Raw genomic sequence first — 17,719 nt, 5'->3', positions numbered from 1 at the left:
AGAACTGTGATAACTGAATCTTGTTTCATCTGTCCTAGAAACTACAATATCTATCATGAAGGAGAGTTTCAAATAAAACCGTGGAATAGGAAACCACCCTCACCCCCCAAATGTTTATTAGCACCTTTAATATAAATATTTTTATTAATGAGAATCCAACCAACCATCTCAAAAATTTATGGTGCAAGTATATGTATAATAAACATCCAGTGTCTTTTCTTTCCTATACAAAGGAAAGCATTTATCATTCTGGTAACACAAGGGACAGAAAACAATGCCAATTCACAAACAAAACCTTTCATGATTTAATATTGTTGTTTTGTCCCCTTAGATCCTAGAATGATAAATATTGTTCCTCCTTTTGTCAGTATCAGAAGCACTTTCATATGTGGAATAAAGGCTCATTCATTATAATCATACTGGGTTTTTTCCAGGTTGCTTTTTCCAATCTGGTTCAGAATACATCATGCCAGTGATACTGTGCCAGCTTTCTTGTGTTTATTTCAAAGCTCCACAGGTACCTGTGATGCTACCAGTTTGATTTCTGTTGATGGGTTTTTTTACTATTTCTATTCTCAAGGTTTTGAAGTCCTCACTGTGTGTGGGACTTCATTACATTGAGAGGTGCACAAACACGTACCTAATCTAGCCTGGGCATGCAAATCAAGTGTCCATGGAGTGTGATCCTCTGGGAAGCCACAGGCAAAGTCTGTTTGGTCTGTTATGGTTTTCCACAAAGGAGGAGGCAGCCTATGGACAGCCCTGTGTAGGGGATGGAACTTTCCTTTTAACGTTTTCAAGTACTTTCTGTGCTATTTGCTCCTGAGAAGATGCTGTGAGGAGTCATCACCTGTGAGTTTATGCAGAACACAGGAGTTATTCCAGGTGAAATGTCTGTAGCTCCATCCTCACCCCAGCCAGCCAACAACAACCCATTCTGGTTTTGTCTAGTATTGCACTATTTCAATAAGTCAAAACATACCTTGATTTCAAAATGTGTTTTTTGCAAATCATGTCAGTACTCTAAATAGACTTAGATTATTTTCAGAGGAGAATACACAATGGTTAAGCACATTATGTTTTAAGGAGAGCTCTTGGCTGTGGTGTGATGCCACCCCATCTCTCATTCAGTGGTGGCCTTAGGAAGCACAGTCATTGAACTAAACCTAGGCAAACTGTCTAATCACTGTATTAGTATGTATTAGTTAATTTGTGTATAGCACTTTGGAGATAACAAGCTCAATATTTTAATACAGTTTCTCTTCCCTGGACACATCTCTTGTCTTCATTTTTAAACCACTATGAAAAGGTCACTAAACATTGATCTTGTAAATGAAAGCTCTAAAATAGGACTTGAAAGAGCTAATGTTTGGAGGGAGGAAAAAAGGTGCGAAAATTCAACTTGTTTTTAGGGCTCAGATTTCTCCTACCAAGCTTTAGATCTCTTAACAGTCTCAGAAACGACCTACCTCACTCTGGAGGCTGTTTGTTCCTGCAAGAGCCTCCTGGCCTTACTTCCCTCACCTTGAAACCCATCCCAGTGGATCTGGAGAGAACATAAACCCCACTGCCTCAGCCTCTGTGGATATTTAGCAGCTCCATACACTGGCACAAAGGATAGCTGTATCCTTGAGGCCACCCCGGCGAGGAAAACACATTTTTGTCCCTTTTGCAGCATGACTAAAGAATGCACCATTAAACTCATCAAAGAGAAGAAGTTGCATGAGAAATGTGCACTAGTTAGAATACAGTTTTTAAAATCTTGAATGTAAATACTGTTCTTAAAGCACATGTGGGACTCAATGAAATAAGGCTGGCTGCATTTAGATTGTTCACAATCTACTTCATTGCTCTTAAATAATTTGGTCATAGTTCAAAAATGAACAGTTATTTTTATATTTCTTTGCAAATATTGAATGTGTGTATTTTTCTTGGAAAAGAATTGCCCACTAAAATGAGAAGTCATGAAAAGGGCAAATGATATAAGCGATATTTAGGATGTCTGCAACTTTTAAAACTACCATACCACCTTCTTATGCTAGTACAATGCAAAGAGATGAAAGGAAGTGAAAAGGAATTAGAGTAGTCTTAGTAGATAACTTCAGATTCACAAAGAGAATTCCTGATTATTGGAAGTATTTTGTAAACGCAATTAAATGTTGTGCTGACTGAAGCTCAACAGAAGAAGAAGCATCAAAATTAAGAATGGAAAATGAAGGGCTATTTGGAAGGCAGGCATTGGAAAGTAGTGTAGGAAAAAGCCAGAAATCCTATACATTCTTCTTGTTATATTGTCCAAACCAGACAGAACAAATGAAAAACCAACTCACAGGGTCACACATCTGGACACAAACCTTACAGAGGTTTATGAATCCCTCTTGTGTCTGGCTCTTCCCCTTTTGGGGGATAATACCTTATAATTCTGAACTTCACATGTTGTAAAGTCCCATTCCCACCACACCTTTTGTTCTCCTCCCACCTTTTAAGATAGATGTCATAAAATTTGGTGTTCGACCTTTTAGAAAAAAAGATGGTTTGCCACTGATTACCTGCTACTTTCATTCTTTGCATCCAAAATTGCAGCAAGCTTTTAATGAACCAATCCTAAGCACGAACCATGATTTTCATTGTCACCTTTTTTCCTATTCTTTATGAAAATCAGTGTCTTACGGCTGCTTCAGAGTCTCGAGTGTATGGTGTCTAATGGTATTGCTTTATAGTTTTATATTACATCATTATAATTTAGGATAATTATTTATAGTTGCAAATCGTAATGCAGCAGACTGTAGGAAACAGAATGGTGTATTGCACAGCAAAGGGAGAGGAGATTCATGGTTTATTATATTATTATATTATAGAAGACACTTCAGGGGTTCAGACAAAAGTTTCTCAGATTGTAGCAGTTCTCAGAAGCTGGGAAGTACAAAACAGATTTCATTTGAAGCACTCTTGGATCATTATCATTGTATATAAAGCCATTAAAGTCTAGTTGAAATACAGAATATCAGGAAAAAAGGGAACCAAAGCTAAGTTTTTCACATGTGATCAAAAAGCATATGGGAAAAAATAGAGGGGGGAAAAAGGTCAGCAGTTAAATAGCAAATAGAAGACTCAGTGCAATTTCTGCTTTTAAAAAAACAGATGGGAGATTTAGCACAATTGCAGTGAGGGAGTTCTAATGTCCTGCAGAAGGTTTGTTTCTCTTTCATCACACAGTAAGAGCTTTTTTGAAAATGCTTAAATGAAAACTAGCTCCTTATCACATCTTGGAAATACAAGGACAGCATGACGCTTTGTACAGCACACACAGGTTTTGATGAAAATATTTGGAACAATGCACAGAATTGCTCTGAATTTTGCCTGTTGTCTAAAGGAACCATCCTGATGCTGGAAAACTTGAAGCATTGTGTATCTCTTACCACATCTTCTTGTCCCTGGTTTCATTTCTGCCATTTCTTACTCACATGAACTGTGATGAGAATGGGCTGCTGCAGTAATTCTTTAGTGTCAGAAAGTGTATTTTCCTTGAGTGCATCTTCAGGGAGCTGACATTGTTGGGAAATGGGCTTTGTGAAGTTTTCTGGACTGTATCTTTCACTTGGTTTCTGCCTTTTTTTGCACATCCATTTAGTAGTGTGAGTCCTCTTCAACAGGCCATGAGTTGTATTAAAAGGGGGTGTGGTAATCAGGCTGAGATTTATGCCAGATCAGATCCTGAGGGGAGTATTTCACAGCTTCTGTATCTCTGGTGTATGTTAATCCTAAAAGGAAGGATGTGGAACCTGAATTTGGTGTGCCAGGAGAATCTTTCTCATTTTTTTTTGCAAGCATTTAGAGAAATGTTTTAAATGGCAATAGTTATAGTTTGGTAATCCTTTTTTACAAGAATAGTTGGGGTTTTGTTGTTGTGGGCTGTTTGTTTTCAAAAATTTTATTGATTTAATGGGTGGATGAGACAATGAGTGCTACTTGTTGCATTTTGAGTACACATAGAGGTAGATGGCAAGCTGTGACTATGGACTATCAGTCTTCCAGTTCTTCCTCTCCAAATTAGGACACATGTCTAGGGCATATAATATATTTACAGTGATTTGCAGCCATTGTATTACTATCTCTCAGTTTCAGGCATTTGCTGTACCTGCATGTGTCACACAAGCAGAAACTGTGCTCTTCTACTACCATTTTACTGATATTTATCTGTATTGACTGCTCAGTACCAAGTAAGTGTATGTAATGAAGTGTTTAAAATGGAAACCTATTTCCATAAAGTTTGACAGGTCTAAGTGTGTAATTTTGCCTGTTATAGTCATAACATGGTGTTTTCAATGTAAAATAGAAGATTCAGTAAAGAATAAATGAGTAGCTGTGTAGCTTACCTCTTTATACTGGAGTCCCATTCAGAATTATTCTCTTTCAGTGCAGACCATAATTGTGGTAGGGCTATTTGTATAAAATCTTTGGGGGTTAAAATGTTGGGATTTTTTTTGTGGTGTGAACTTTCTGGCCTTTTACCAAGCTTTTCTATTGAAATTAATAAAAATCAATTTTCTTTATAAGCTGATGCTAGATTTGCTGACAGAGCCACCTTAATACTGACAGCAGGGCATTTGTGACTTTTTTTTCTTTTCTTTTTCACTGTTCTTGGGCATTAATAGCACTGAACCTACAAATACCCTTGCTAGAGATCCTGAGGACCCTGAAGTTGTCACTTTAGTGATATTTCAAAATATGGTTCAAAATTCTCGGCGTGCTTTCTGTCCTGTTGACTTAATTCTGTGTTATCCTCCCAAGATTGTTTGTTTTGTCAGAATGACTCCTGGCTACGTAGCAGGGGAAGGTCTGAGTATATAATTGTGGAAATCAGCAGAATACTGAAAAACTGGCATTGCCATTTGGCCAGAACCAAATTAGTATCAAAACAGTGGTTAGAGTGATGATATCTGTTGGAATATGGAAAACATATGTTGGAATATGGAAAACAAGTCCAGTACCTCATAAACCTTCAAAAGCAGAACTTTTAAATGAGAATTCTGTATGGAAAAGCACTGTAGATATCATGCCTACTGCTGATTAAGCTGCAGTCCTGTTGAATTTCTGGTGAACTACAATAATTTATTTTCATGAACGTATTCAGTACTTTCTGGTTTAAATAAAACTTTTGACAAGGGAAAAAAAAGCTGGCACCTGCAATATAAAGGGGGCAAGAGAGAGAAAAAGGATCTTTGAGGATTATTTTTCTAATCTTCTTCCTTAAAAGTAAATGGTAATGTAAGTAGTATTGTTTTATCTCCAGTGTGGGTAGAATTAGCCCCTATTGGGCCCTTAAACCTATTGTCTTTAAGGTGGTGTGTTTTGTCTTGAAGAGGAGAGTAGTAAAGCTGCAAATCTGACAGTATATGTTATCACCCAGATGGAACATTAGGGAGGTATTCATAAAAACTGAATTTCACCTGGCGAGGTTTATCACCCCAGATTTCCTCTACAGACAGAAAGAGATCTGCTTTAAATCACCCCGTGCAAGAAAGGCCCCTCTGGAGGGAAGCAAACCCCAGTGACTACTGCTGCCTTTTCTCCTTCGGAGTGTTCTCCTGATTGCTCAGTTTTGTTCCAACCTGCTCTGTTTCCCAGATGCTCACACATGGATATTCACACACACGCAGATATTCTGATTACTGAACTGCATGAAATATAGTTCAGCCCTGTAATAATGGCCAGTCAAACTCTGTTTATATGGATGAGAGATCTCTGTCCCACAGGTGTTCATTCCACTCATGATGTATAGTAAGGCTCTAACTTTCATCGCGTGGTTAAAGCATCCAATTGCATGAATGGGTTTGGGTAAAAAGCTTTAAAATATTTTAACTCAAGTTCACAATTTTTTACAGCTTTCATACCTTCATTTTGCTCTGATTGGCATCTGTGATCCAAATAAAAAGAGTTTGCTGAAGATAGAGGCAGAGTAAAATAATGCTGTACAGGCAACCTCGAGTGAGCCAGGCTGGAGGAGACTTTTGCAATCCAGACATGTCTAATTACTGTAGAGGGGTTCATAAACTAACCCCACCTGGGCCATAACTGTGATACTGACTTCTAAACAAAACCAATGATGATTTTGTTTATATTAAACCAGGTATTGCTAAAAGTAAGTGAAAATAGAGCTTCTTCAGTACTCTGAGTACTTTTTTCTCTTCTACAGAAATAGGTTTACAGGACCAAATTAGATTCTGGCGTGATTAATGCATCTCACCAAATTCTTGCCGAGTAGCAAATTAGTTTATAGTGATTTTCTTGAAAACAAATTAAACGGCTGCACAACATCACAAGAATAGAGATGCTTTTCATAACATATGGATAAATTATTCAATGGAAGTGAGATGTAATCAAACAGAAAATGTAATCCAAATGTTTAAAATATTACTGTCCATTGTAGGAAAAATGTGTAATTACTTGCATTTTAACACATGATGTGTAATACACAGTGGCAGAGCAGCAAGGAATTAATCTGCATGAGATTTGCACATATTCTAAGTAGAGATTATTCCTTTTTAGGTGTTTTTAATATCATTCAGTTAAAAAAAATATGACAAGAAGACTCGACCTCAAGTTGCACCGGGGGAGGTTTATATTGGCTATTAGGAAAAACTTCTTCACCAGAAGGGTTGTCAGGCACAGGAACAGGCTGCTCAGGGAAGTGGTGAAAACACCATTGCTGGAGGTATTTAAAAGATGTGTGTGTGGCACTCAGGGACATGTTATTGGTGGGCTTTGCAGTGTTAACTTAATGGTTGGACCCCATGATCCTGAGGGTCTTTTCCAACCTAAACAATTTGATGATTCCATGGCTCTTGTGTTCCAGGAGGGCTGGAGTTGAGAAAAGAGGGCGGGAGAATAAAACTTCAGTTAACCAATGTTAGGCTGCCCCAGTCCTGCTACTGTAGTGTCTCTAACTCCCCACCAGGTCCACTTCAACAGGACACTGAGGCATCCCAGAGAGCATTGTCAACTTCCCCTTGTCCATATCCAGAGAGGCCAAACAAGCCATGCTGTCTCATAGTCACTGGCAGGCTGGACAGTTTAAAGGCACCAGATGTTGTACAGACCTGTATTTCAGACTAAACTATGGATATCTCACTCTGAAAGGGAAGGAAATCTGCCTGACTGCATTAAAAAAAAAAGAAAAAAAAAAATCACCACTGGCCTCATGGAACACAAATATTTCACACAAATATGTAGGGCCATTTCCTTTTCAAAATGAGAAAATTTGGGAAAGGCTGAACATTTCTTCAAAGAGCCTTTATTGTATAGTCTGCATTTCCCACAAACTGACAGCAGGTAATTTATAAGTCTATTCTGGGAACAAGGATTTCTTAGTCACTTATAGATAGCTCTTATTACTAAATAGCAAAGGTGTAATAAAGAAGAGCATGACATCTTCTCCCTACTAGTGTGTGGCTATTTAATTCCACACTATCATTATTTAGTTCATTATTGTTATGGTTTAAGCTCTGTCTCGTATTTTACTTATTTAATTAAGTTATATGCAAAAGAAAAGGAAAACATACCTCCTGGCCTCTTGGCTGTCTTCCCATCTAGCAAAAATTATCACTGAAAAAAAAATGATGGGGTTACTTGCCCAAAGTAATTTCCTAGTTAGCTTAGTTTGTTTAATACATCTTTCTGAAAGTAAGAGCAGTGTCAACTTAAAATACACATTCATGCACCAAACAGGAAGAGAAGCCCAAAAGACTGTGAATTTGAGATGCTGTCAGCTTGTCCTTTTAAAAATAATCTAATTCAAATAAAAAAACATTCAATATGACAGGCTATGAAGACATTTACTCTTCTTGGCAGATGCTTATGATTATTTTTCTCTGTGACTAAGTCTGCGATCTCTGGATACTGTCTAGGCACACCTGCCAGATCAGGAAACCCAGATACACATGAAGGATTTGACTATTTTCTGACTTTGAAATGAACTTAGATCTGTGGTGTTCTTCTAGCTATGCACAGTCTTGAACTTCAGATGACTCTTAATTTTTCTCCTGGAAAGTAGAGACTCAAGAATCAGGTTTGCACTTGCTTAGGAGGGGGCTCTGTGCATCACATTTTTAAATACCAAATTTTGTTCTGGTTCCACTTTATGTGCCTTTTGGATATCTCCCAACATGACTTGATCCATAGCAGAGGAGTACGCAGCACAAAGAACAGGCTGGCCTTTTCAGCCATGAAAATTAAGCATGAGTTGTTCTATTTGGAGGCAGTTTGGTGGAGAACACAGGAACAACCAGAAAATTGTGAAACTATTACCAAACAACTAAACAGAGTATGACTATTTCTAGCACAATGTCTCATAAAAGTAAGAGAATTTTTTCTGTGGGTACTCAGAAACACTGCCTAGTAACAATCTTCTAGAATGTTATGTTCCTTCTAGAATGTTATGTTCCTTCTAGAATGTTATGTTCCCCCACTATTACAGACATTATAACAAACACTTTTTTTTTCTCTGAAGAATAAATGTGTGCAATCCATAAACGTTACGGTGAATGTGATCTATTTCTTCAAATTAAGAAACAGGTAATATAAAACTTCATTATTAACTGGGGGTTGTATATAAGTTCTGTGTATGTGTATATATATATATATATATGGTTACATAATGGCATGTTTATGTTACATTATTACATAATTTTTGCATATATATATATATGTATATGTATATACCAGTTATGCACACATGATCTACACTGTGTATTTATCAAACACTATTTTTATAGACTTGAAATATTGATAAATGGCATAACTCATTAAAATTCCCTACATTCTTACTGGTAGTTTTATTGATGAATAAGAAATTATCTTCATTGGCTTCACTGTGTGCTATGATCACCTTCATGAGGCACCACACTCTCTTATTCTCATCATTTAAGGTATCTTCAAACAGCTCAGATCCATTTCTACAGATTTCCATGTTCAATAAATCTACAGTGGAAAAATTTCAAGTAACAGGTCCTTTATGATAAAAGGACTCTGTCCACTATGAGGTGAGCATGTACAGTAATGCCAGGCTTTAAAGAATCGACAGATGGAAGGAACATAAAGACTTGTGGGCACTGAAGGGTGAAGCTGTGACTTTAATAATATAGTGTTTACCCAGTCTTTGCTGTTTAAGTCTCTCTGTATGGCAGCTGGCATTTTATTTTCATTGCTTAAAGTCACCTTAAACAATGACTATAATTTTGGTAAAAATGTCAAAGAAATTTAATTGATCTGCCTGACTCGTAGTTATTTTATTGTCTTCAGGTTTCTGAATGTTCTGATTCTGCATAACAATGACGTGTAGAAATTTAATCAAGTGAAGACATCTATCCAAATGTTATGTCTGAATAATGCATATTCAAATTGAAAGGAAACATTTCCAGTTACCTGCCTAACCACAAATCTGAGGTCATTCTTTGTTCCCTTACTTTTAACAAAGGAGATAGTAGGAACTCGATGCATTTCTCATTAAAATGAACAATAGAGGAGGATAAAAAGGCTTTAAATATGCACACCAGCAGGTAAGACTAATTTTTCAATGTAGAGGTTTTTTCTGCTATTAGGGATAGTGTAGCCTTACATCAGTTCAAATGTAGTTGTATACAATCAGAGGAAAAATGTTTAAACATCCCAGCATGGGTATTTCCATTTAAATCTGATTACAGTGAAATAAAACTGTAGCTATTAAAGGTTTAGAAGAACTACAAATACAAGCAGTAAAAGAAGACAGTTAGTAAATGAGGTAGTAAAACATTTCAGCAGGGCAAACAGTTTATAGCACTCAGCCTTCCTGTAGCAGACTGTGCTATTCACCACAGACCCGTGCACTGTTCCCCGAACTGCACTTAAACCTGCAATTAACCTTTCACGCCTAATGAAGCTGTTTTGCTGCAAAATTAAAATATATAGTACTGCCTGTTTTTACAGAGACTGGGAGGAGAGCATCTCAGAATGAATGACTTTTTCAGATGCAGGATTAAAAGGCTGTTTGTATATAAATGGTGAATGCGCTTTTCAAGGTAATCTCATTTGATTTGCTGTATTTTATTCCTCTAGTTATTAATAGTTTTGCACTCTTGTAAAAAAAAAAAAAAAAGGAAAAAATTCACACCCCAGTAATTTTATGATTAGACACTTCCTGAAAATAAACTGTTACTATTTAACTTCCATTAGGAAAGACAATAGTTCTGCTAAAGATAACCAAGTTCATATTGCTTTCTCGGTGTTTTCCTCATTGTGGATGCAATTATCTCTTACAAAAATATACTTTCCACTTACGATTTGACTGGGCTCACTTCTTAATGACCTATGCATACGTATCCTTAAAACAAGCTAGAGGTTGTTTGAGTTGCATAGAACTAGGTCAGGTTATTTCTATAGCATTTAGTAGAAAAATAAACTAAATTTAAAAATGGGGCTGGTTCTGCAACTAAGCTTGAATTTCCAAGAAATTAGAAGTGACCCATTGAGCCTCCGTGTGGAATCCCTACTGATTCCACTGTTCCTTTCTGCCACGTTACTCAAGGGTCAGAAGCAACCAGAGACCATGTACTGGTTTGGAAAATACCAGTTTGGATGTTAGGTAGGATATTTAAACAGCAGCATTCAGAGAAGGCGGGTAAATGTAATAACTTAGGAGTTGAGGTAACGCATCTAGAGCACTGTACAATTTACAATTCCAACTTCAATGACTGTAAATGTATTCACATTTGTTATTTAGATAAAAAAACCCATAAAATCAAGGGTATGTTTTGGATTGTTTGGGGGTTTTTTAATGAATATTTAAGCGACAGCATTTTTTTCTGTTTTATTTTGATGTAAATTCTCCTTGCTCAAAGTGTCTGTGCACAAGCTTGACTTGGTAAATGAAATTCCTTTAGACTGCCAGTCTGCAATAATGAATTGTTCCCCCAGTTAATTGTATTGCTTTGATAACAAGGAACTACACTGGGCATAGAGAACATCATAAATGAATTTCATCAGATGATTTGTGTGACGTTTTGAAAAATGATCTTCTGTAGTGAGGTGATTTAAATGGAATTCTATCAACATGCCAGTACATCCCAGTATGCAGTGTTAGACGTAAGGATTCCTTTTTGTTAATTGCTATATCAAGTGAGGTTAGCATAATACATCCAAATATATTTTAAAATAGCTATGAAATTGCAAAATCTGTTCACTAGTAATACCCCTTCTGTTTAGCATAGTCCCTAAGCCTAGCTGTTGAAGATAGGAACACATGTAAGCAATCATCAAAATGTTATTTAGGTTTTATCCCTGAATTTGCTAATACCAGATACTGCTTAAAGGTGCCTCAAGGATTTCAACAATTTAATTTGTCAAAGTCCAATTTAAGGCATCACTGGCTCATGCCAGGAAATATCTGTGTATGTGAGAAAAAACAACTTGATTAATCTTGGCTCTTACATATCCTGAAATGTATCAATGATAATTGTACGTAGCGTTTTACAGTATTATGCATATTTAAAAGGCTGGATGCACATTAATTAATTCTTGCAACTTTTTGTGAGTTAAGAAAGGTAGTGTTACCAGTGTGCAATAGCATAGTTTTTTTTAGGATACTGGAAACCTGAACCGAATCTGACCATGTGTCTTATATTATGAAAGAAGACTGTAGCAGCATTTGTTAGTGGAAAAAAATTTTTGCACAGTTTCTTTGTAGATAAGTGCTGAGGGATTGCATGAAAAGTATTGCAAAATTGGATTTGGTGTAATAGATAAATTGAGTTTGATATAGATCTGAGATAAGAAATAGAGACTGCCTGTTAGACATGGTGAAAAGTATCTTCAAAGGTTTCTTTGGAGAGTGGTGATGTTATTGGGTGGAGAATGGGATGTTTTGGGCAGCATGGAGAACTATCCTTACTTACATTCTGGGTATATGTAGATGTGTTTTTTTGTGGTTTTTTTGTAGTAGGACATGTGAATGGTGTGAATACTCCTAATCCATTGGATTGCAGTATCACCTGTGTGAACTGCCATGTATTAAGTGTGTTGTTAATCACAGCATTTCAGAAGTCACTAATTTCTAGAAAGTATGCAGTAGCAAGCAAATGGAAGAGTAAATTCTTAGACTATTAAATTCTTAGGTCTAGAAGGGAATCCCAATGAGGAGTGGCTGAGGTCACTTGGTCTGTTCAGCCTGGAAGAGACTGAGGGGAGACCTCATTGTAGTTACAACTTCCTCATGAGGGGAAGAGCAGGGTCAGACACTGATCTCTGCCCTGTGGTGACCAGTGACAGGACCCAAGGGAACAACCTGAAGTTGTGTCAGGAGAGGTTCAGGTTGGATATTAGAAAAAAATTCTTCATCCAGAGGGTAGTTGGCACTGGAACAGGCTCCCCAAGGAAGTGGTAACAGCACTAAAAGAGTTCAAGAAGCATCTGGACAATGGACATGGTGGGATTCTTGGGACTGTCCTGTTCAGGGCCAGAAACTGGACTTGATGATCCTTGTGGATCCCTTTGAACTCAGGATGTCCTATGATTCTATGATTCCTAAGCTGCCTGTCCTTGCCCTTGGTAATACCCTGTGAAGATTACAACAGGTCATGAAATACCAACAAATTAACCAGAATCCAAAAAAGAAGAGTTTCAGTAAGTTGACAACATTTAGAATTTGTCCAGACCATCACGGCTCACTGCTTGTTTACAGATCTGTGCTTTCTAGAAAGATAAAGGTACTTTCATATCTTTCTGTGGTAAATACTAACCTCTGAATATTCCCTAATCAGAGAGGCATATATATACACATAAATTTTATATATATATGTATCAAAGGCAAATATTCATGGGTACAATGTTATCCTAACTGCAGTTTCTGTTTCTCTCTTATTTTCTTATTTGATAGTTTTATCCATTTCTAAATGCAATGCACAAACATTTAACATGAGAAAATTCATGTCAGAAAGCTTCTGGCCCACATAACCAAGAAAATGGTGATAAAGAGAGGTCATGCTAAGATCACACAGCAAATAAGTAGGAGTCACAAATGGAACTCAGTTCTCCTTATTTCCAGTCTGGTGTCTTAACTGCACTTTTTCCTTCCACTGTTTCTTCACTGTTACCAGGTAGCATTTAAGAAAGTGAGAACTTGTTATCTAACTTCGAAATAAAACTGATCACTTCTGGGAAACGATAAAAACTTTGCTTGAAAGAAACCATCACGCTGCTCTGGAATTCTTCTCAGGAGAGCTACGCATTAAATTTTGTTTTTCCTTTATTTATCTTACAGGTCTCGCAATTGCAAGTGCTCTGATAGACATTTCACAACAGAAGCCTGCGGACTGTAAAGATAAGAGTTCAGGAGTCAGAAATCGAAAACATCACCTTTCAACACGTCAAGGAACTTGTGTCTGAGATTCAAAAACTGCAATTGTATATTCTGTAATGTTTTCTTTTTAAATGGCTTCCATTGAAAGCTATACTACAGCCTCAGTTTTTATGGAGGCAAATCTATGAATGAACACATGAGGTACTGTGCTCTGTTCTAGTCACACAGCCTGCTATCCCCCAAAGCAGAACAAACTTGTGGTTGGTATGAGTATGCTTGATGAGCTTTAATAAAAAGAGTGGATCCTGGTATCAACAAAATACGGAATAAAATACCTAGTATTCTTAATCCTGACCATATCAGAGCAGGGAAAATCCTTGAACGGAACTAGGACAAACAAACAACACTTTTTTTTTGTAATGTAGAAGCAAATTGTATAATTGAAAATGGAGCAAGTTCCAAGAAAGTAAAGGAAATTTTTGTGTAGCTTAATGTAATAGGAATTGTACAGTTCTTTCCTTGTAATTGGCACTAAGCTTTCTTTCCAGCAAATAGGAACTAAAGAGAACTATTTGGATTTAGGTGTTCTTTTATCATTGCCCAGAAGAGGTAGGCAGCCTTTGAATTCAGCAAAGGTGTATCCCAAGAACACCACATGTAATATTTGAAAGATAATTCTATTAAATACTATGATTTGAGCATTTCATGATTATTTTTTCTTTGCATTGAAAAAAACCTCATAAACATATTTTGGGCTGCAGAAGAGTGATGGGTGGGCTTTCGTTTCTGTACCTCAGAGTTTGTCCAGAATTAGGGATGATATATTTTACAAAGAGGATCCTCCATGCCAGCTAAATGATCAGAAGAATTAACTGAGCATGGAAAAGCTGCTTTTACAATCTTTTTTTCCAAGAGAGTCTCCAAGACTGCAAATCTAAGGAGAGTTGAACATGCTGTTGTTCAACCTGCTCCCATTTCAGTATTGAAATTTGCTAGTATCTATATATTGTCCTGACCTCCAAGCAGAAGAAATGGATCCCAGTCAGCACTTTGGCTCTTGTTTTTGTAATACAGAATAGTTATTTTTTTTCCTCACAACTGCAGAATTTCATCTCATTGTCACTTTAGCACCTGTTAAGGAGTTGCCCAATGTAAATAAATAAATAAATAAATAAATATTTAGAAATCCAACTTGGTTCCAACATTAGTTCTCAAATCCAACAACCAGTATGGAACTTCACACAATCAGTACTCAACAACAAAAATCAGATGAAAGTTTCCTTTTTAAAGGACTGTAGTCTTTTGGGGGTTCAATAACCACAACAGATAACCTGGCAACCAGCTTTAATGGCCCTTGGTCTTTTTATTTACTCAAAATTCATGAACATATAAAAGAATAAGAGAATGCTAAGGGGCAGGTAGCAGATGTGTCATATTCTCATTTATGCATTACACACTTGACAGAGTGTAATATGAAACTAGTAGTTTTGTACAAGCTTGTTGAAAGTATAGTTTAACTCCAAATTTGCCACCATCCTAGTACAGGAGAGTGATACAGAGGTATAAATGTCTCATGTAATGATAGACTTTTGGTAAATATGAAAGATATAAAAGATAATTGATGTTTACCACTATATCTGTATTTTTTATGTTCTTTTTATTTCAGGAAGATGATGACATTTTACTGTTTATAGTTGACTACATAGTTACTTGCATGCCATGGTGGTGCAGTAGCAGTAATAAAGCCCTGTTGTGAGTTGTGTTTATTTCCTAAAGTCATTCATACATAGAAGTACTCAGCTTAATTTGGATGAGGACTAAGTGTAAAAATAATTATAAAAAAGGAACAATTGTACAGTATGTAGTTATATCTTATACAGGAGTATTAGGTTGCATCTAACCATGACTGCTCTATTGTTTTGATAAATTATGCACTTATGAATTGTGGTATAATTATTTCTTATACTGGCATGATTGTTTCAGTATTTTCATATCTTAAAATAAGATTATTATCTTGAAATAATGCCATCACAATCTTGTGACTTTTATTGCCTATTCTGACCTCATATAACCTAAAACTTTAAAAATTCCTTTTTAAAGGTTCTATTGGGAACTTTGAACCAGTGCTACTTAGTATATTGAAAAAAATTGTCCTTTGAAAACAACCCTTTCTGCCAGTTTTAAAGTTGATCTGTTCAAGTGAATATAAATCAATGGGACTGGTTTACATGATGCATACACTTAGGAAAAAGAAAGAGCCACTTGTCTGGAATATATTCCAAATTCTGTACTATCCTCAACCTAAATATTTTGCATAAGAAATATACAGTGTGTGTTTTTTGAATGTACTGGAAACCCCATCCACAGAAAGAACATCCAGTGCTGTAGGAGAGTTTTTAGTGTGCTCACTCATACAGGATTACATTCCTCTGTATCTCAACCAGAGTTTGAAAAATACTTGAAAATCAGGTGTGAGTTTTAAAGGGATTAAAATATTTTATTGTGACACTGAAGATAGGCAAATAGCCATCAGCCATTTTACTGTGTTTTCAGGTAAAAAATGTTATTTTATTGTACAAGAAAAGCATGTTTGTCATGGGATCATTCAGCATTTCCCTTCACTCTGAGAATTTTTTTTTCTGAAGTATCTTTCTTCTCCCAGGATCCCTGATTGCATGCAAATTAGTAAATTCATATAATAATGAAGTAAATTAAAGTACTTATATAATGGCCACACTTAAATACAAGAAGTTTGCAAACACATCTTATACCAAAGCTTTCTTTTTGGAAGGTAAAAATAGCATAAATGTCTGATAACTACATTTTGCTAGTTGTTGACAAGTGCAAACTTTTTGGTAACAACCACTGTACATCAGATGAGATGTCTTATGAACAGTCACATTATGATTGCATCAAGAAAAGGCCATTTTTTTTTAAACCCTGTTCTCCAGTTTAATTTTGGAACCCTCTCTTAGAGTCAGAAAATGCTGAATGCCCTGTTTTACTCTTAACATGATTTATATTGGATGAAAAATAAATGAGTAAGTGCTGTTCTGGTAAGTAAGCCCCAGTGAAGTTCTGATTGTCAGGATTCAACCTCCCCCTCCTCAGTCCGTGGATTCTGCTTAGGGAAATTCAGCAGCTATGTATTACTGATCCAAATATGAGATAGACTGTCCATGGTAACATGGGTTTAGTACTTCAGTTCCTCTTTGTACTTCTATATTTATATAAAATCCTGAAACTCCTTAAATTGAATTTGTGCACACTTCAGAATATTTGTTTCCATTCATTACATTCCTATGAAATGTAATGAAATATTTGTTCACCTATACAAAAAAAAAAAAAAAGGTTATTGGTATGTTGCCACTATTAAAATTATTTATTAAAAATGGTCAAATTCTTGACATGTTAAGGCATGAATAGGGAACATTCAGATTCATCTGATTTGAGAATTTTCATAGCTGACTGCTCTTTTTATATGTAGGATTTCCTCTCATCTTCCCAAATCAAAAACATTTTGACAATTTCAGATTGGGGCATGGAATTTGTTATGTGTAAAATCTGCAGCAATAATTATTTTCTAAATAATTTAATGTAGAGGCTGGAATCCTGATGGTAAGAATTTTAGTTTGGGATCACTTTAACAGATGTTCAATCTTCACGCATAATAACTTTCCTAGTATTCATATAAATTATAAAATCATTATGTACCTAATTTCATTACCAGTTTTTTAAAAAGCATCTGAAAGGTTTCTTGACAATAAAGAAAAATTCTCTGTTAAAGGTAATTTACAATCCCTCTTTTTTATAAGCAAATTTGTCCTGTTCAGAATGTTTAACATTACTGGGGAAAATTAAATAAATTAACTGTATTTTTTCCAGTCTCTAAGGTGCAACATTACCTAAAAAACTGTAGTTTGCTGATACTTACTTCAGATCTAGAATAAAGCATGGAATATCCAAGGCTATTTTAGGTGCTTATAACAAATAATAGCAAACCCAGTGATGTCTACAGGTGGCCAGAACTTCCCATAATGTCTTCAGTTGTATTTCCTCATTCAATACTAGTGAAGAAAGACAAAGATGGCAAAAATAGGCCTTGCAGACTCTGGGCTTGTGTAACTCAGGGCCCTACATGTGTTGTATCAGCTTTTCCTAATTTAATCCAATTTTACTTTCATAAGGTTTGTTTATATTTCTATATGACTGCCTGTATGGCCACATGTGGCCATTTTTATGGCTGCAGGTATTTCTGATTTGGAAAATTATCATCTTGGAGATATAGTTGAAATTCTTGTGGTTCTCCGAAATTTACTGTGAGGCTGAAAAGGGACTGATACTACCCCAGGCTTGGTCATGTATGCTGAAACTTGTTTGTGCATTGAA

At 36.1% G+C, this 17,719-nt stretch overlaps 1 protein-coding gene across 3 annotated transcripts in view; it reads left to right on the top strand.

Annotated features, from left to right (window-relative positions):
* The window catches only part of ATRNL1 (attractin like 1), a 440,327-nt gene extending 423,029 nt beyond the window's left edge, over positions 1-17,298 (top strand). For 2 of the 3 annotated variants that reach the window (XM_039554022.1, XM_010412925.4), the window contains one exon: positions 13,292-17,298. In XM_039554022.1, the coding sequence (XP_039409956.1) occupies positions 13,292-13,416 (125 nt within the window). In that variant the 3' untranslated portion in view covers positions 13,417-17,298. Of the gene's footprint in view, positions 1-9,963; positions 10,056-13,291 lie in introns of all 3 variants that reach the window. The other variant, XR_005602196.1, reaches the window with a different exon arrangement.
* The last annotated feature ends 421 nt before the right edge of the window (positions 17,299-17,719 follow it).

This window comes from Corvus cornix, chromosome 6 (assembly GCF_000738735.6).
Source record: "Corvus cornix cornix isolate S_Up_H32 chromosome 6, ASM73873v5, whole genome shotgun sequence".
Lineage (NCBI taxonomy): Eukaryota > Metazoa > Chordata > Aves > Passeriformes > Corvidae > Corvus > Corvus cornix.
Note: the sequence above shows the minus strand (reverse complement) of the source record. Positions and strands in the feature narration are given on the sequence as shown.